General features: G+C 38.3%; 1 protein-coding gene across 2 annotated transcripts in view; it reads right to left on the bottom strand.

The window, feature by feature from the left end:
- The window catches only part of spns2 (SPNS lysolipid transporter 2, sphingosine-1-phosphate), a 74,297-nt gene extending 61,695 nt beyond the window's left edge, over positions 1-12,602 (bottom strand). Inside the window, exons 1-2 of one of the 2 annotated variants that reach the window (XM_058086303.1) lie at positions 12,482-12,602; positions 9,990-10,227 (exon numbers count right to left, since the gene is read on the bottom strand). In XM_058086303.1, coding sequence (XP_057942286.1) covers positions 9,990-10,224 — 235 coding nt within the window. In that variant the 5' untranslated portion in view covers positions 10,225-10,227; positions 12,482-12,602. The remainder of the gene's footprint in view (positions 1-9,989; positions 10,228-12,481) is intronic. The other variant, XM_058086304.1, reaches the window with a different exon arrangement.
- Between the last annotated feature and the right edge of the window lie 8,149 nt (positions 12,603-20,751).

Raw genomic sequence — 20,751 nt, 5'->3', positions numbered from 1 at the left:
CTCGTAAATTTCAACTATATGCTCCTAAAATGACGTTTATTGCTATGACTACATTATTATTATTAGGGATGTCCGATATTGGCTTTTTTTGCAGAAAATCGATATGCCAATATTGTCCGACTCTGATAACAGAGTAACATATCACATATGTGTATTTTTTTGATGATTGGGGGGAAAAAATCTGATAAATCTGATACCAACGTCGACCGATATCACATTTTTATGTTGAAATTGGGCCAATTTTTATGGGTGACGATAATTATCGGCAATAATAATTATATATAATATAATAAGAATTATTATTATTATTTTTATTATTATAATTATTATTATGTGTTAATAATAATATTTAATTGATTAATAAAAATTATAATTATAATTTTTATTATTATTAACACATAATAATAATTCTAATAATTAATAATAATAATAATAAAATAATTATTATTATTTTATTATTTTATTATTTTATTATTTTATTATTTTATTATTTTATTATTTTATTATTTTATTATTTTATTATTTTATTATTTTATTATTTTATTATTTTATTATTTTATTATTTTATTGTTATTAGTATTACTATTACTATTACTATTATTATTGGACATCCCTAGTTATTACTGGATGAGATTATTTAATATAAACATAAAATTGCGACTTTTTTCTCAATATTTTGACTGTATTGCCATGAAAATGGCTGCACGGCGTGGTTAGCACGCAGACCTCACAGCTAGGAGACGCAAGTTCAATCCCACCCTCGGCCATCTCGTGTTCTCCCTGTGCATGCGTGGGTTTTCTCCGGGTACTCCGGTTTCCTCCCACATTCCAAAAACATGCTAGGTTAATTAGCGACTCCAAATTATCCATAGGTATGAATGTGAGTGTGAATGGTTGTTTGTCTATATGTGCCCTGTGATTGGCTGGCCACCAGTCCAGGGTGTACGCCGCCTCTTGACCAAAGACAGCTGAGATAGGCTCCAGCACCCCCTGCGACCCTCATTGTGTTTCTGTGTCATTGTACATCTTGCTGAATGCTCGTCGTCGTACCATTGGTGGAATCCGTGCTCGGTGTTTCTGAAGGAAATGTAAATGTAGCATTAGCATCAAAAAGGTCAGCTGCGTGACTAAAACCAAAACAGTTGACCTGTACAACAAGACTCTACCGCTCTTATTTATTTATTCTCATGGAAATGGAATTCAGGGAGTCCAGATTGGAATTATTGCTTGACAGTGTGCCTTACACAGCAACGTGCGGAATCCTTGAAGTATCTCTGGCGCAGTGATTACCAGAGCGCAACCCCCCCCCCCCCCCTTAACATGTCAAAGATCAACGAGCAAGCCGTTGACTCGGCAAGCTTCCGAACAGTAAAAAGATAAGCAAGCTGTTAGCACCAACTTGATTGGAAATCTAATGATGTCAACACAAACGAGCATTACAGTGGCACCTCCGTTAGCGTCCGACTCTAACCAAAACATATGGCATTTTTCCCGTATCTATGGTATATTGCCCTTATTATTTATTCTGGAAAAAATTGACACAGCATATGTTTTGGTTAGAGTCACACCTAATCAAAACAGAATTAACGATGCTAACCAAGGTTCTACTGTCAATCAAAAGCACAGAGGATAAATATATCAATATTTTGACTGAATCACACATTCATTCATTTTCTACCGCTTATCCTCACGAGGGTCGTGGGGGGTGCTGGAGCCTATCCCAGCTGTCTTGTACACCCTGGACTGGTGGCCAGCCAATCACAGGGCACATATAGACAAACAACCATTCACACTCACATTCATACCTATGGACAATTTGGAGTCGCTAATTAACCTAGCATGTTTTTGGAATGTGGGAAAAAAACTGAATACCCGGAGAAAACCCACGCATGCACGGGGAGAACATGTAAACTCCACACAGAGATGGCCGAGGGTGGAATTGAACCCTGGTCTCCTAGCTGTGAGGTCTTTATATGTCTACTATATTGTGTAATATATTCTTTAAAGTTGACTATAGGGGTGTTAGTTCATGTCCAGAGAGCTCTAATAATGTGTAAACATGAAAATCATCCATTTATAAATAAGGAATTATTCATTCATTCATTCATTTTCTACCGCTTTTTCCTCACGAGGGTCGCGGGGAGTGCTGGAGCCTATCCCAGCTGTCTTCGGGCGAGAGGCGGGGTACACCCTGGACTGGTCGCCAGCCAATCACAGGGCACATATAGACAAACAACCATTCACACTCACATTCATACCTATGGACAATTTGGAGTCGCTAATTAACCTAGCATGTTTTTGGAATGTGGGAGGAAACCGGAGTACCCGGATAAAACCCACGCATGCACGAGGAGAACATGCAAACTCCACACAGAGATGGCCGAGGGTGGAATTGAACCCTGGTCTCCTAGCTGTGAGGTCTTTATGTCTACTATATTGTGTAATATATTCTTTAAAGTTGACTATAGGGGTGTTATTTCATGTCCAGAGAGCTCTAATAATGTGTAAACATGAAAATCATAAATTTTATAAATAAGGAATCATACTTTGCGGAAATTCACTTATCAAATTTGGGTATGGAACCGATAAACTTCCGATAAACAGAATCGCACAATCGTTTTAGTAATTAATTTGCATGTAAATAAATATACATTATTACCAATGTAGGATGATTCCGATGTGTCTATTTTGGTGAGAAGATCACACGAATGTTGAATAGCAAATGTGCGGGGATCCAGTGTATGTGGTCCTAATTGACCCAGTGGTTGACTCCCCTGTCAAGTAGGTAGTCCCAAGTCAGCAGGGATATGTAGTCTCCAGGTCCCGGACAGGACAGGATAAGCATTGGAAAAAGGAGATAATTTAAACAAAATGGCAAAGTGTGAAGTTTCGGAGATTCCCAAAGTCCAAAAGGAACCAAAAAGTGACTTTCCACGTTTCCATTCCATGTCGAGTTCACGTCTGCGGTGAAAGCTGATGCAAGGGGGAGTGTGTTTGCTCGATGGTAAAAATCCGGGGTGGCCACATGAAAGAATCTGCAGGGGCAGAGGAAGGAGCACTGTCTAATTCCATTGGTTTCTATTACAGACGTCAGCTAAATTGGAGCCTTAAGAACACACGGCGTGTTTGCTCGCCGTGCAGCACGCTAGGCTATAGAAATAAAGACATTACTAAGAAATATGTCTGGAAAAGTCCGCCATGTGGTTGTCGGTGACTCTATTTTAACACCAGGGTATAAAAATCTAAATAGGAGATGTTGTTGACATGCAGTAAAAGTAAACCCAAAGTGTTGACTTGAAGGGATGATCTAATTGGAAACAGCCAGGAATCAGAAGAAAGGAGAAGCCGCCATAAAAACTTGTGCAACTGTTCTGTGCCGACCTTTCATGTGTAAAAGAAATGAAACAAGATCCGCGCACAGCCTCGCACTGTTTACATATGCGGTGATGTAACAGCTAACAATTACCCCCCCCCCCCTCACCCCCCCCATTCCAAAATCCCTGCATGCCAGTGATCCCCACTCAGGGTTCGAACATCGCTCCCTCGCTGCGTTGCGGTTGCCTGACTATGGCTAAGTCACGTTACACCGATGAGAAACTCGCTTACATGACATTACCTTAACTTGCACTACGGAGTCTATGCAGAATGAAAAAAGCTCCTCCCATTTTGTGTGGAAGTGGTTCCATTTTGGCTTGTGACTTTATCATTTTCTACGGTTTTAAGTACAAAAATCTTCTATTTATTATTAAATTCACTTATCACAGTCAAGTCTGGACCCAATTAACTGCGCTAAACGAGGGACGACTGTACTTGTACTTGTTTACATATGCGGTGATGTAACAGCTAACAATTACCCCCCCCCATTCCAAAATCCCTGCATGCCAGTGATCCCCACTCGGGGTTCGAACATCGCTCCCTCGCTGTGTTGCGGTTGCCTGACTATGGCTAAGTCACGATACACCGATAAAAAACTAGCTTACATGACATTACCTTAACTTGCACTACGGAATGAAAAAAATGAAAAAAAGCTCTCCTCCCATTTTGTGTGGAAGTGGTCCCATTTAGGCTTGTCACTTTGTCCTTTTCAACGGTTTTAAGTACAAAAATCTTCTATTTATTATTAAATTCACTTATCACGGTCAAGTCTGGACCCAATTAACTGGAATCAGAAGATAAGACATAAATAAGACTCGTGCTCGGGTGTTTCAACAAATGTCTCATGGGTGCGCGGACATTTTGCGGACACAAACAATCAGCCATGTTTATTAATGCCATGTTTACAAAAAATCTTCTATTTATTATTAAATTCACTTATCACGGTCAAGTCTGGACCCCATTAACTGCGCTAAACAAGGGACGACTGCACTTGGTGCAGAATGAAAAAAGCTCTCCTCACATTTTGTGTGGAAGTGGTCCCATTTAGGCTTGTGACTTTGTCCTTTTCCACGGTTTTAAGTAAAAAAATCTTCTATTTAGTATTCAATTCACTTATCACGGTCAAGTCTGGACCCAATTAACTGCGCTAAACAAGGGACGACTGCACTTGGTGTAGAATGAAAAAAGCTCTCCTCACATTTTGTATGGAAGTGGTCCCATTTAGGCTTGTGACTTTAACATTTTCTATGGTTTTAAGCACAAAAAATCTTCTATTTATTATTAAACTCACTTATCACGGTCAAGTCTGGACCCAATTAACTGCGCTAAACAAGGGACGACTGTACTTGAATATCCAGTAATCCAAACCGTTCATCGCTGTTAATTGGTTCTAGGCCAGACTGTCCTAAATATGTTTCCACAGATTAGGTTTCCTTATTTATAAATCAAACATTTTGGTAGTTAGAGCATAAATGACATAGTTATGACTTTCGACATACGATTTTAATACTGTTAGAGCTCTGCAGACATACAATAACACCCCTATAGTCACCTTTACACTCATATTACCCAATATAGTACATGGAATCAGAAGATAAGACATAAATAAGACTCATGCTCGGGTGTTTCAATAAATATCTCATGGGTGCGCAGACATTTTCCGACAAACAATCGGCCATATTTATTAATTTTTGAAAACTGCCAGGCCAGACTGTGCTAAATATGTTTGCACATATTTGGTTTCCTTATTTATAAATCAAGCATTTTGGTAGTTAGCGCATACAAAACAACTATCAACATGGTTTTTAATACTGTTAGAGCTCTGCAGACATACAATAACACCCCTATAGTCACCTTTATACTCATATTACCCAATATAGTACATGGAATCAGAAGATAAGACATAAATAATACTCATACTCATCTGTTTCAATAAATATCTCACATTTCCTGACAAACAATCGGCCATATTTATTAATTTTTGAAAACTGCCAGGCCAGACTGTGCTAAATATGTTTGCACATATTCGGTTTCCTTATTTATAAATCAAGCATTTTGGTAGTTAGCGCATACAAAACAACTATCAACATGGTTTTTAATACTGTTAGAGCTCTGCAGACATACAATAACACCCCTATAGTCACCTTTATACTCATATTACCCAATATAGTACATGGAATCAGAAGATAAGACATAAATAATACTCATACTCATCTGTTTCAATAAATATCTCACATTTCCTGACAAACAATCGGCCATATTTATTAATTTTTGAAAACTGCCAGGCCAGACTGTGCTAAATATGTTTCCACATATTAGGTTTCCTTATTCATAAATCAAACATTTTGGTAGTTAGCGCATACAAAACAATTTTCAACATGGTTTTAAATACTGTTAGAGCTCTGCAGACATACAATCACACCCCTATAGTCACCTTTATACTCATATTACCCAATATAGTACATGGAATCAGAAGATAAGACATAAATAAGACTCATACTCGAGTGTTTCAATAAATATCTCACATTTCCTGACAAACAATCGGCCATATTTATTAATTTTTGAAAACTGCCAAGCAAGAGTCTATGCAGAATGAAAAAATCTCTCCTCCCATTTTGTGTGGAGGTGGTCCCATTTAGACCTAAATAAGACTTATGCTCGGGTGTTTCAATAAATGTCTCACATTTTCTGACAAACAATCGGCCATATTTATTAATTTTTGAAAACTGCCAAGCAAGAGTCTATGCAGAATGAAAAAATCTCTCCTCCCATTTTGTGTGGAAGTGGTCCCATTTAGACATAAATAAGACTCATATTCGGGTGTTTCAATAAATATCTCACATTTCCTGACAAACAATCGGCCATATTTATTAATTTTTGAAAACTGCCAAGCAACTGCTGTTTTTTGATTCACCGTGGAACTGAAACTCGGTTCCCTTCCGCTACAGCCAACACTTCCACACACGCCAGACGGCGGCGGCGGCGGCGGCGGCGTGTGACATCATGTAGCGGTGAGGAAATACGTGGTACGCATTTATCCCGTACCCATGCGTCGATGCCGGGAGAGAGTCGAGTCGGGATGTCGACGATAACCAAAATACGCACGTAGCCTGTCAGACTGGATGTATCGCTACATCTTTATTCCTGCGTGACAAAGAGCTTGTCTTAAGAGGATTATCACCACAGCTCGTCTACGTCTAAGCGCAAGATGCCAAAAGTTCACAAGCAGAGAGCTCCTCCGCTCGCCCAATGGGACGCATCCTTGTTTTGGCGCATTCCTGGAGTGACAGCTTGACGCGATTTTTTTTTTCACGTGCATGAAGCCCCGGCGGGCCCTAATCTGCAGCTCCTCAACATGCCTGATTCACAACAGATTAGCATGCGGCCCTCAAATTACCCCCCTTTACTGGCTCTCGGAGGGGGGTGCGCACGAGACTGCGGCGGAGTTAAAAGAGATCAAGGTTGCAAATAACTTCAAGTGCCGAGTGTCTGCCTCGCATATCCTCATATTCTCTGGAAAAAAAGAAAAAAAACGACTTAATCCCTTCTTTATGATAAGCTTGAGGGGTGTCTGCTGTGCAACCAAGTCCAGGGTTTAAGGGTTCCAAGCAGCCTCAAATTCAATTAAATGTAAGAGTAATAAAAAAAAGTATTTGAGGTGATTTAATGGTTTAAAGTTACAGGGACGGTACACCATAATATATTTATGTATATACATAAATGTATTATTCAACAAGTAGGCTGGAAAGGAAGTACTTTAACACTTAAAGTACCTTATATCTCCAAAATTCACCGTCCGGTCAAGCGTCATATACCGTATTTTCCGGACTATAAGTGGCACTTTTTTCCTAGGTTGGCTGTTCCTGCGACTTATACTCCAGAGCAACTTATAAATTAATATTAAAAAAATAAGAAAATAAATGTTAAATATATATAAATAATATAATGTAATATAACATAAATAATATAATATAATGTAATAAATATATATATATATATATATATATATATATATATATATATATATATATATATATATATATAGATACCGTATTTTCCGGGGGTTTTTTTCCATAGGTTGGCTGTTCCTGCGACTTATACGCCAGAGCGACTTATAAATTAATCTAAAAAAATAAAAAAATAAATTTTAAAACTAAGGACAAATGTGAAATATAAATGTTTAATATATATAAATAATATAATGTAATATAAAATAAATAATATAATGTAATGTAATATAATATATATATATCCCGTATTTTCCAGACTATAAGTCACACTTTTTTTCCTAGGTTGGCTGTTCCTGCGACTTATACTCCAGAGCGACTTATAAATTAATATAAAAAATAAGAAAATAAATGTTAAAATTAAAGAAAAAATGTGAAATATAAATATTAAAATAAATGTTAAATATATATAAATAATATAATCTAATATAATGTAAATATTATAATATTATATATATATATATATATATATATATATATATATATACCGTATTTTCTGGACTATACGTCGCGACTTATAAATGAATTTAAAAAAATAAGAAAATAAATGTTAAAACTAAGGACAAATGTGAAATATAAATGTTAAAATAAGTGTTAAATATATATAAATAATATAATGTAATATAATATTACATATCTCTCCAAATTCACCGTCCGTTCAAGCATCATATACCGTATTTTCCAGACTATAAGTCGCGCTTTTTTTCATAGGTTGGCTGTTGACTTATACTGCATAAAATGCAGTAGTTATTGTTTTTATGTCAGATGTCATTCTGCCTGTCATTAACATCAACCTGCCCTCAGGCACCAAAGGAGGAAATTAGCCACTAGCGACAGTCTAATCTTCCATATTTACATTTCATGTTGATGAATATGGATAAACAAATCCATCATACTCCGACATCCCTGGAGGTGGTCAGGAAAAGCCCCTCCTTGCATCCACGGCCGTGCGTAGTATAATGCGGCCTTGTCTGCGTCAGACAGTCATAAAACGGACCACAGGGCGCTCAACGTCAACGCTGTGACTCAGCTGAGCTCAAAATGGACGTGGTCGTTGGTTGTCATTGGCCGCCTTTTCCCTTTAGCAAAACCTGAAGGGTCGTTGGACCTGGACTTGTATTGAGACCACAATGCGTCTTCTACATGGTACACAACTACCAATAAGTTGGGCAAGGGAGTGTGTATATATGTGTGTGTATATGTGTGTATGTGTGTGTGTGTGGTTTTGGTTTCATTTTCTGTCTGCTGCACATCACCGGGTGCAATTTTCACAACATTCCTGCCAGGCAGAAAAGCTCCGGTGTCTGGAACGGTCACTCTCTGTCGTACTGACAATGCTTTAGTGATCCCCCCCCCCCCCCCCTCAAACACACACACACACACACACTCCAGTCATGGCTATCGGTACAAAGACCTTTTGACGTTCAGGAGAAGGAGGAGGGGGTGTGGCCTGTCTTCATCCCAATGCAGCCTCCATTCTACGTCCACTTTCTTCCAACGGGGCCCGCCTTCCACTGCAGTAGCCGGCCCCTCCTCCCATCACAACTCCGCTCTCTCATTCATCCCGGGAATGGTGGTCTGTGTGTGTGTGTGTGGATGCGGGAGAGAGGGGGGGGGGGGACCATTTATTCTGTGCATGCTTTCTGAGGGTGTGCGCTCATGTCTGCGTAATTGACTTGGGATTAGGATGAGTGGGATTTTTTTGGGGGGGAAAATGACAGAGGGGAAACAGAAAGCAAAACACCCGTTTCTTTCCCTCGGTGTTCCCAAATCCCACTTCCACGCAGCAGACCTTGAATTATTCGGTATAAGCGACTTTACGGGAGTTATTTTTCCTCGGGAAAAAAGACCGGATACACTGTGTTGGGAAGATTTAACCGTCTAATTACTCCTTCCGTGTCGCTCGAACAGCAGAACAGGAGAGAAAGCCCGGAGATGTTCCTGCTAGGGAATTTTTCCAAGGGTCCGATGCCCATCCCGGACATACATAATGCAAAACATTATGGTGCCGCACCCACATCCACATCCACTCAATCACCACAAGTCATCTTCCCAAAAGTTCTCACAGGACCTTCTCAAGGTGGACACACACCGAAACTGAAGCTCTCAGAATGGGAATGTCGGAATCCCTTGGAATATCCACAAATGCATCAAGCTAGCATGCGTTATTTGTGCAGAAGCAATTGAATGCAACACTGAAGAAACGCAGGATTAACACCCGATTGCCTCATCTCAGCATCTCAGAAAAAAAAAGCTTCATCAACACACACACCACCCCCCAACAGGAAGTGATGGCACCTTGTCTCCTCTTTAAATCTATTTTGAGGCATCTATACTGTAGGCTATTGATCGATGTGTAATCATTCGTTCACAGTAAAGCGTTTCCTTGAGAGACGGACTTGATTCAATCAGCACCACTGTGGTCTACGCAAGCACGTAAACGCACCGCAAGTGTGGACGTTCGGTCCACGGCGGTGAGGCAATCCCATTGTTCCCGCCCGCCTCAGCTGAGGTGAGCGGATGAAGACCGAAGACAATATGTCCGCATAAAAAGCAGATTAATGTGTGTTTTTTTATCGGTAAATTTAAATAAAGAAGCTCTCTTACCGGCTACGGTGTATCTGTCCATGTAATTGAGGACGTTCCCAAAACTGAGGATCCCAGCAGCGGCAGCCGGCGAGCGGCACCGGAGCAGCGCGGCGCGAAATTTCTGCCCGGGTTTGCAGGCGTGGAGGTCCGGGTTGGCTTTAAGCGCAGCAGGGCTCATGCTGCCCGACAGCGTGCGCACCTCGTCGGAACTGCCGCAGGCTTCCAGCTGGCATCCATCGCCGTCCACGCACATTTTCTGGCGCAAAGTGACAGCGAGAAGGGAAAAAAAAAAAAAAGCGGAGTGGGACAAGAAATACTTGGAAGAAAGAGCAGCCTAAGGAACCCGCTCGTCTAGTCTAGTTGTCCTAAAACCTGGAGCGCAGGATGAGCTCCTGTCCGGATCATATTTTTCCACCAGTGACTGACGGCAGGAGCGCTCCTCACTTGACTTTTTTTTTTCCCCCGCTGTCAAGGCAAAGCGAGCGCAAGGGGCGTGGTACATTATGTAGACCACGCCCCGTGTGTGTCCCGCAGCCAATGAGGGAAGCCCCCCCATGATTAGGCTGCAGATGCCGGGGAAACTACTGCAAAGCGTGGAGGGGCTGGATAAGATAACTGATGGGGAAGACTGGGTGGGACCAAGATTAATGACTTCTTATCACGGCTGGAGAGACGCTACGCTTGTAGTACTCTGTGGAAATGTTATGTTTAAAGTACTACATTGTATGGATGTGTAGGATATGTAATACCCGGGAAGCCACAGAAACCCCAATGTGGTGCCGAGACCAGGAGTTCTAAAATGTTCTCCAAGTGGGACCCGCATTTTTCAATGGCCAATAAGTCGTATTTAATTGTATTATTTTTACATTATTATTTAATTTTTCTAATTTATTTTTTATGTATTTGTACTATTTTTTTTGTTTTCATTTCAGCTATTTTAATTTTTATGATATTTTGCATTTTTATTTAATTGAGTTTAATTTTGACATTTAATTGGTCATTTTATTTTTTATATATTTTTACACTACTTTTATTTAAGTCATAGTTATTTTTTATTTTTATTTTTTATGCTTTCATTTCAATTCATAAATTTTGATTATTTTTGACGTTTTTATTTCATTCATTTTTTAAAAAGCGGTAGAAAATGAATGAATGAATTTTTATTTATTTTGATTATTTTTACACTTACTTTTATTTTAAGTTATTTTTAGTTATACAGTTTTGGACGTCTTTGTCTTTATTTGTATTTTTTATGCTTTCATTTCAGTTCATATATTTTTATTATTTTTGACATTTTTATTGAATTCATTTAAAATTTTTATTTATTTTATTATTTTTACACTTACTTTTATTTAAGTCATTTTTAGTTATACATTTTTTGACGTTTTTGTCTTTATTTGTATTTTTTTTGCTTTCATTTCAGTTCATAAATTTGTACTATTTTTGACATTTTTATTGAATTCATTTAAAATTTTTATTTATTTTGTTATTTTTACACTTACTTTTTTTAAAGTCATTTTTAGTTATACTTTTTTGGACGTTTTTGTCTTCATTTGTATTTTTTATGCTTTCATTTCAGTTCATGAATTTTTAGTATTTTTGACATTTTTATTGAATTCATTTCATTTTTATTTAGACTTTAATGCCATTATATTTAGACTTTATTCCCAAAATATTTAGACTTTACTTCCATAATATTTAGACTTTATTGCCATAATATGTAGACTTTATTCCCATAATATTTAGACTTTATTCCCACAATATTTAGACTTTATTCCCACAATATTTAAACTTTATTTCCACAATATTTAGACTTTATTCCCACAATATTTAGACTTTATTCCCACAATATTTAAACTTTATTTCCACAATATTTAGACTTTAGTCCCACAATATTTAGACTTTAGTCCCACAATATTTAGACTTTATTCCCATAATATTTAGACTTTACTTCCATAATATTTAGACTTTATTGCCATAATATGTAGACTTTATTCCCATAATATTTGGACTTTATTCCCACAATATTTAAACTTGATTTCCACAATATTTAGACTTTAGTCCCAAAATATTTAGACTTTACTTCCATAATAAGTAGACTTTATTCCCATAAAATTTAGACTTTATTCCCACAACTTAACTCGTCGGACTGAGTCAGAGAAGAAGAACCGAGGAGGGAGCCACGAGTGCACAGTTGTTCTTTCTTCGGGATGTGTTTGATATGCGGCTCATGTCTGCGGGACCCTGTGTGGTTTTTTTCTGTCAAACAGAAGAGCTCGGCGGATTCGGACCTATCTCTGGCAGCTTTTCTTGCTATGTGGCCCGGAGCCACTGAGTCACCGCTCGGCTCTCTGAAGCCTTCCTTCCTGTCTCGGCTCAGGGCTGAGCCTCTAGTGCAGGATGGGAGATAACCGGCTAATCGCCGGGCCCAGCGACCGCTCGGCGATAAGGACGCATCAACATGCAAATAAAGTAGAAAAAGACGGAATGGCTGTCAGCTTGTTACATACCGGCGGTCTCTGCGGCCTTCTCGTCTTGCGATCATTCGAATAGTCGTAGTCGTTCTTTCTGTTGTCGGTCAGATGCCTGGTGACATCACAAAGATATCAAACAAGTCGACTTCCCATTTTTCTGCATTTGAAAGACGTACATTTTTACATCATAGTCATAATAAAAAGAACTCTTTGATGAATCATGTGATGCTTATATTTTATTGCTTTTATTGCTATCTTTTTTGACGCAGAAACACGCGGCGATTACGCCCAACGCATCGACGACGGCAACTGGAGTTAGAGCAGGTGACAAAACAGGCAAAACAGGAAGTGACAAAATAAGAGGCTAGAAATGGAACCGGTGAATAAAAGGAGAAAATAAGTAATCTGTCACACAGGCAAACAAACCCACATAGGGCGTGACGGAGATGACATCACTTCCTGTTGTATGTAGAACAACCAATACTGGCTTAGCTTTTTGATAAACGAAGGATTATCTGACTTTTCATCCAGTTGGGTTCGGACTTTTTGAAAGGATGCAAAGGCCACTTTGATATTTTTATGTAGTATTAAACACGTACTACATGAACTGTAGATATGAAAAGAATATATCAGTTAGAAAAAAATTCATTTAAGGTTCGTGGTCAGGTTTTGTTGATTTTTGCTTTTTTTTTTAATGAATTTTCCAAATATTTCAACTCTCTTTTTAGATATTTAAATTATTATTTACATTACATTTAACTTATTTTTCCGTAATAGTTTGACTTTATTCCCATAACATTTAGAATTTATTCCCACAATATTTAGACTTTATTGCCATTATATTTAGACTTTATTGCCATAATATTTAGACTTTATTGCGACAATATTTTGACTTTATTGCCATAATATGTAGACTTTACTTCCATAATATTTAGACTTTATTGCCATAATATGTAGACTTTATTCCCATAATATTTAGACTTTATTCCCACAATATTTAGACTTTATTACCATAATATTTAGACTTTATTGCCACAATATTTAGACTTTATTGCCATAATATGTGGACTTTACTTCCATAATATTTATACTTTATTCCCACAATATTTAAACTTTATTTCCACAATATTTAGACTTTAGTCTCACAATATTTAGACTTTATTCCCATAATATTTAGACTTTATTCCCACGATATTTAAACTTTATTGCCATAGTATTTAGATTTTAATGCCATTATATTTAGACTTTATTCCCAAAATATTTAGACTTTACTTCCATAATATTTAGACTTTATTGCCATAATATGTAGACTTTATTGCCGTAATATTTAGACTTTATTCCCACAATATTTAGACTTAATTCCCATAATATGTAGACTTTATTCCCCAAAATATTTCAACTTTACGCCATTAAATGTCGTTACTTTTCCTCAAACTATTCATAAAACTACATATTCTCATTAGCATTTAAACTTATTTCTCTTAGTATTGTGACTTTATTCTTGTAAAAATGACTGCTGTTGTTTTTAAAAAATATATATATATATTGTTAAAATGCCTTTTTAGAGGGTGTGGTGGTCCAGTAAAAAAACAGCCACGGGGCCCCTAGTGCCCCCCCCCCAATAAAACCTCTGCAATAAGAGGATGACTGGAGATGGCTCATTGTAGCCTAGCCAATAATAAAAGTATGTTACTCATTAAATATCAACAATAAAATGTATGAAAATGAGCATTAAACATCAGAGTTAATGTACACAAAGTATTCAGGTATTCACTTGGAGTTTCTTACGTTGAGCCCTGAGATGAGAGCAAACAATAGTATTTCCAAATACAGTAATCACACAACCTTTGTTTTCCTTTGTCGCTCCAATGAGTCATGTTTACGTCCACTTTAATGCACACATTTCCCCTTCCTGGACTCATGGAACATTCTTCTGACCAAACGTCCTGGTTTCCGCGGGTACACAATGTACGCCCAACAACTGGAAGGAGAGAATGGACATGGACGTACCTCGCCCGCTCATAAAACATAGACAATTTCCAACACTGTAGGAAATGACCCACGGTGGTCATTCGCTGTGGGGGAGAAGCTAATGAAGCGTCTAGCTGGACCTGCTCCTAAACACGTTTTAAGACCTGGTCTACCAGAAGATGGGAACATGTCTTCGAAGGGATCAGCGTTGACAGTTTTACAAACATATTTCATTTCATTTCATGTTTTTTGACTCGCTTTTTGCTAATGTGTCATGGACACTTTGCCACTACGGCTTATTATTACTTCAAAAATACCTGTTTACATTATTAGAGCTCTCTGGACATGAAATAACACCCCTATAGTCAACTTTAAAGAATATATTACACAATATAGTAGACATAATAATAGTAAATACGACATATAAGACATAATATAGACTCACACATGTTAGTATTGGAAGAGTTCCCTGTTGTGTTCCCTTCTTTTACATTGTCTCATCAATGTAACATTACTGACACCTAGTGACCGGTGTAGAGTACTACATGTTGATAAAATGTCTTTGAATGCATCTTTTTCGGGACGTATTTGTATTGTTTTTTAGCCAATTTTATGCTAACAAAATGCTTAATTTTGTTTAATAATGTTAAATATGCATATATTTATATGCATATATATATATATATAATGTATTTGAATGCATCTTCTTATATATATGTATATGCATATTTCACATAATTAAACTAAATTAAGCATTTTGTTAGCATAAAATTGGCTAAAAAACAACAATACAAACACGTCTCGAAGAAGATGCATTCAAAGACATTTTATCAACATGTAGTACTCTACACCGGTCACTAGGTGTCAGTAATGTTACATTGATGAGATAATGTAAAAGAAGGGAACACAACAGGGAACTCTTCCAATACTAACATGTGTGAGTCTATATTATGTCTTATATGTCGTATTTACTATTATTATGTCTACTATATTGTGTAATATATTCTTTGAAGTTGACTATAGGGGTGTTATTTCATGTCCAGAGAGCTCTAATAATGCATAAACAGGTTTTCGGTGGTCTAATTACGAAAAGCTTCCATTTATAAATAAGGAATCATTCATTCATTCATTCATTTTCTACCGCTTATCCTCATGAGGGTTGCGGGGCTGCTGGAGCCTATCCCAGCACATATAGACAAACAACCATTCACAGTCGCTAATTAACCTAGCATGTTTTTGGAATGTGGGAGGAAAACGGAAATTCCACACAGAGATGGCAGAGGGTGGAATTGAACCCTGGTCTCCTAGCTGTGAGGTCTGCGCGCTATCCACTCAACAGCCCTCCAATACTATATATATTATGTCTTATATGTCGTATTTACTTTTATTATGTCTACTATATTGTGTAATATATTCTCTAAAGTTGACTATAGGGGTGTTATTTCATGTCCAGCGAGCTCTAATAATGCGTAAAACAGGTTTTCGGTGGTCTAATCATGAAAATCTTCCATTTATAAATCAGGAACCGATAAACATCGGTTTACTACGCATATTGGTATCAGTATCGGCTGATATCGGTATCGGAAATTGAGAGTTGGACGATATCAGACATCCCTAATATTTATATATTGAAATAAATAATAATTTTCTCTGTCAAAGGAAATAGTATTATCGGACACTATTTATTATTATTATTATTTTCTACTATTATTTTCGTAATTGGACCACGGAAAACCTGTTTTACGCATTATTAGAGCTCGCTGGACATGAAATAACACCCCTATAGGCAACTTTAAAGAATATATTACACAATATAGTAGACATACGACATATAAGACAATACTATATCGGACACCCCCGCCTGACTGAAACCTTTTGAACATTTAAAGTTCCAGGTGTGTCCCACACAAAATAAACATCACCACAGTGGACTTTGGGAGCAGCTGACGTCTTGTGGCGTTGACCACCTGACTTCGTTTTTAGAGCCGGTGCCGTCTGGCCTTCGATCGGACTTGAGGTGTCTGTTTTGCCATTTTGACATTTTCGGAAACCCCCCCCTTGACCTCCGTGTTGTCTGTTCCGGAGCAACTGCTCTCCTCCTGCCATGACTCCTCACTGAAGTGGAGCAGCTGAGCAATGACCGGTTCTCTACGATGAAGCAGGAGCAGCAGGCCGAGGGACAGCGGTGACTACATTTAATATTCAAGGGCAAAGACGGCATATTTTATTGGCCATTTTCATTATTTATTCCGCAGCTGGGTCTCCTTGGTCCCGGGTCACTCGTCTCGGTTGCGGCGACTTAACAGTCTGCTCTGATATCATCATCTTACACATCCTGGCGCTGAATAATTCCCCTTGGCTTCAATTCTTAATGCAGCTAAAGTAAACGTACATTCAGATCTGCTTAAACGGACACAATGGGAGCCGCTACACAACACAAGTCCACATGCGCCGCCAGACCAGATCTGCGTGGTGCTGCAGCCCGTATTTATAGTCTTCATGGGGCTTTGTAATTACCACCTTGCATTCGCTCCATCCCGGCGGCCAGCAGGATTCTGGAACAGGAATGCTAAATACATAGAGGCGGACGGCATTGGGCCATTGTAGCGCCAACTGCACAGTTGGATGAGTGCCGCTTACGGTCCGCACCGTGACTGCGACTCGTTTGTGCGACTTTCCAATGAGCTCAAGGTATTTGATAAACAGATATAAAAAGCTGGGCTGCACGGTGGATGAGTGGTTAGCGCGCAGACCTCACAGCTAGGAGACCCGTGTTCAATTCCACCATCGGCCATCTCTGTGTGCAGTTTGCATGTTCTCCCCGTGCATGCGGAAAACAAATTTGATACCAAGGTTGACCGATATCACAATTTTATGTTGAAATTGGGCCGATTTTTATGGGTATCGATAATTATCGGCAATAATAATTATATATAATATATAATAATTATTATTATTATTATCATTATTATATAATGATAATAATAATTATTGTTATTATTATTGTTATTATTATCGGGCATCCCGAGTTATTACTGGATGAGATTATTTATTCCCATAAAATTGTGACTTTTTTCTCAATATTTTATAATAATACTCCGGTTTCCTCCCACATTCCAAAAACATGCCAGGTTAATTCGCGACTCCAAATTGTCCATAGGTATGAATGTGAGTGTGAATGGTTGTTTGTCTATATGTGTCCTGTGATTGGTTGGCTTGCCCGAAAAATGGTTGTTTGTCTATATGTGCCCTGTGATTGGCTGGCTTGCCCGAAGAATGGTTGTTTGTCTATATGTGTCCTGTGATTGGTTGGCTCGACCAAAAAATGGTTGTATATATGTGCCCTGTGATTGGCTGGCTCGCCCGAAAAATGGTTGTTTGTCTATATGCGTCCTGTGATTGGTTGGCTCGCCTGAAGAATGGTTGTTTGTCTATATGTGCCCTGTGATTGGTTGACTCGACCGAAAAATGGTTGTTTGTCTATATGTGCCCTGTGATTGGCTGGCTCGCCCGAAGAATGGTTGTTTGTCTGTATGTGTTCTGTGATTGGCTGGCTCGCCCGAAAAATGGTTGTTTGTCTATTTGTGTTCTGTGGTTGGCTGGCTCGCCCGAAAAATGGTTGTTTGTCTATATGTGCCCTGTGATTGGCTGGCTCGCCCGAAAAATGGTTGTTTGTCTATATGTGTCCTGTGATTGGCTGGCTCGCCCGAAGAATGGTTGTTTGTCTATATGTGTCCTGTGATTGGCTGGCTCGCCCGAAGAATGGTTGTTTGTCTATTTGTGTTCTGTGGTTGGCTGGCTCGCCCGAAAAATGGTTGTTTGTATATATGTGCCCTGTGATTGGCTGGCTCGCCCGAGAATGGTTGTTTGTCATCCAAAATGTCATTTTATTTCATCTACACGTATGAACACGGTGCTTATAACATGACTGCCTTCCAAGCTGCTTCATGACTAAAACGCTCCCCATCCTTGAGTAAACACTGACCGCATCCGCACCCCCCCCCCCCCCCCTCTCATTGATCGACCCCTGACAATTTATTATCCATTGTGACAGTTTTCCTGTGCAGCCAGGGTGGACAGGGGAAACGGAGAGGTATGCAGATAAAGTAGTCAGAAACATGGCGCACAATAGCCATTGTCTTTTAATTGCAGGTCGGACTGTTACCCCAAGAATGTTTTCCACATACCTTTCGGGGGGGCGTGGGGGGGTGCGAGCGTGTTTGCTTGCACATGCGTGTCTGTCTGTCGGCTCTCTTTCCTCAGCATGGTGAGTAATAACTTCTCCAAAATGACAAGTTCAAGGCCGGATGGATTGGGAAGAAAAGGAAAAAACAGCAAATTCCATAATGAAACTTGTAACAATGCCTTGGCATCCACACGCTGTGGCTGGTGTGGAAGTGTTTTGTGTGTTGAACTCGTCCACTCCATCGGGCAGACCTGGACGATGAAACGCCGCATTCTTCCTCTGCAACTGGGGTGTCCAAACCTTCCCCACAGAGAGCCACATACTGAAATAGAAAAGGATACACGGACCACTTTGATATTTTAAGAGGTTGTATATATTTCCATTTTTAAAACATCCGACATCACATTTAAATATGCTTTCATTTATGTTATTTATATATTTTTTTTATTATTATTGATTTTATTATTATATTATATTGTATTGTATTGTATTATTATATGATATTATATGATATTGTATTATATTGTTATTTATTATTATTTATATTATTATTTATTTTATTATATTATATTGTATTGTATTATTATATTATATTATATATATTATATTATATTGTTATTTATTATTATTTATATTATTTTATTTATTTATTTATTTATTTCAATTGTATTATATTATATTATATTATATTATATTATATTATATTATATTATATTATATTATATTATATTATATTATATTATATTATATTATATTATATTATATTATATTATATTATATTATATTATATTATATTATATTATATTTATTATTTTTTATGTTATTTTATTTATTTATTTCCATTATTTGTGCTATTTACTGTTTACACTGTACATTGTCTATACATCTATGTATCCATCCATCCATCCAGCCATCCCTCCCTCCATCTCTCCATCCATCTATCCATCTCTCCATCCATCTATCCATCTATCTATCTATCTACATTGTCAACAATAATGCAGCAGCACCCCCTGGTGGACACTTCAAGAACAAGCTTTGGATGCTTCGTATTAAAAGGCACATATGCCTGTGATTGGCTGGCGACCAGTCCCTCCCGAAGTCAGCTGGGGTAGGCTCCAGCATACCCACCCAACCCTAATGTGTATAGAAAATGTATGTATGGAAAGCAGATATGCATAAACCCATAATCATAATCATTTGGAGCAACAATGAATTCCACCATAGATATGTATCATCTGGTCTTCATTGGGGGGGCTAGGGGGTCCCTGCTGCTGCTGCCTCTTCTGTATAGATGGAGATTATTTCTTGGTGTTCAGCATTTTTAAGGATGAGGGTTCCGGAACATTTGATGGGTGTCAGCGGAAATTCCGGAGTGTCATTTAGATAAGAAAATGTGATGATGGTGCAAAAATGAAAGGAGTGTGATATTATCACAGAACGTCGCTGGGATTGAAAGATACGGGGTGCTTAGCCAGTAGGTACACTTTCTCGGAACGTCCAGGCCATTTTGAAGCTTATTTCGCACTGAACAGGAAGTCCCCAAGTGCACCATTTTTGCAGTGTATAGTTACCCAATGATCATTCATTTTCTACCGCTTATCCTCACGAGGGCCACGGGCGTGCTGGAGCCTATCCCGGCCGTCTTCGGGCGAGAGGCGGGGTACACCTTGAAAATGATTCCTTATTTACGAATGAATAATTTCCTAGGTAGAGTATAGAAAATCTGTTTCTGACCTTCTAAATATGTTTTTTTTTACATTATTAGAGCCCTCTAGACATGAACTAGCACCCCTATAGTCACCTTTACACTCGTATTACCCAATATAGTAGACATAACAAAATAAAATAAGCCATCTTAGACATAACTAAGACATGTCGCATGTTCCTATAAATCTGCGCACGAGGGTAGCAGTGTGGCGGGCGGACAGGAAGTGAGGTCAGAGTTGAGATCTAGCTTGCGTGGGTTACTGCAGCTACAGTAGCCCATGTTTTTTATTTAGGATTTCTGTTTCTGATCATTCGAAGCTGCAATAAAAGCCTGGATCAGGTCTGGTGCTTGTGTGTCTCACCCAACATTAGTGTGTGTGTGTGTGTGTGTGTGAAAATAGGAGCTTCTTGTCAGCAATCAACACCAATACCATACACTCCC

Source organism: Doryrhamphus excisus, chromosome 11, assembly GCF_030265055.1.
Source record: "Doryrhamphus excisus isolate RoL2022-K1 chromosome 11, RoL_Dexc_1.0, whole genome shotgun sequence".
NCBI lineage: Eukaryota > Metazoa > Chordata > Actinopteri > Syngnathiformes > Syngnathidae > Doryrhamphus > Doryrhamphus excisus.
The sequence above is the reverse complement of the archived record's forward strand: the minus strand, read 5'-3'. Positions and strand labels throughout refer to the sequence as shown.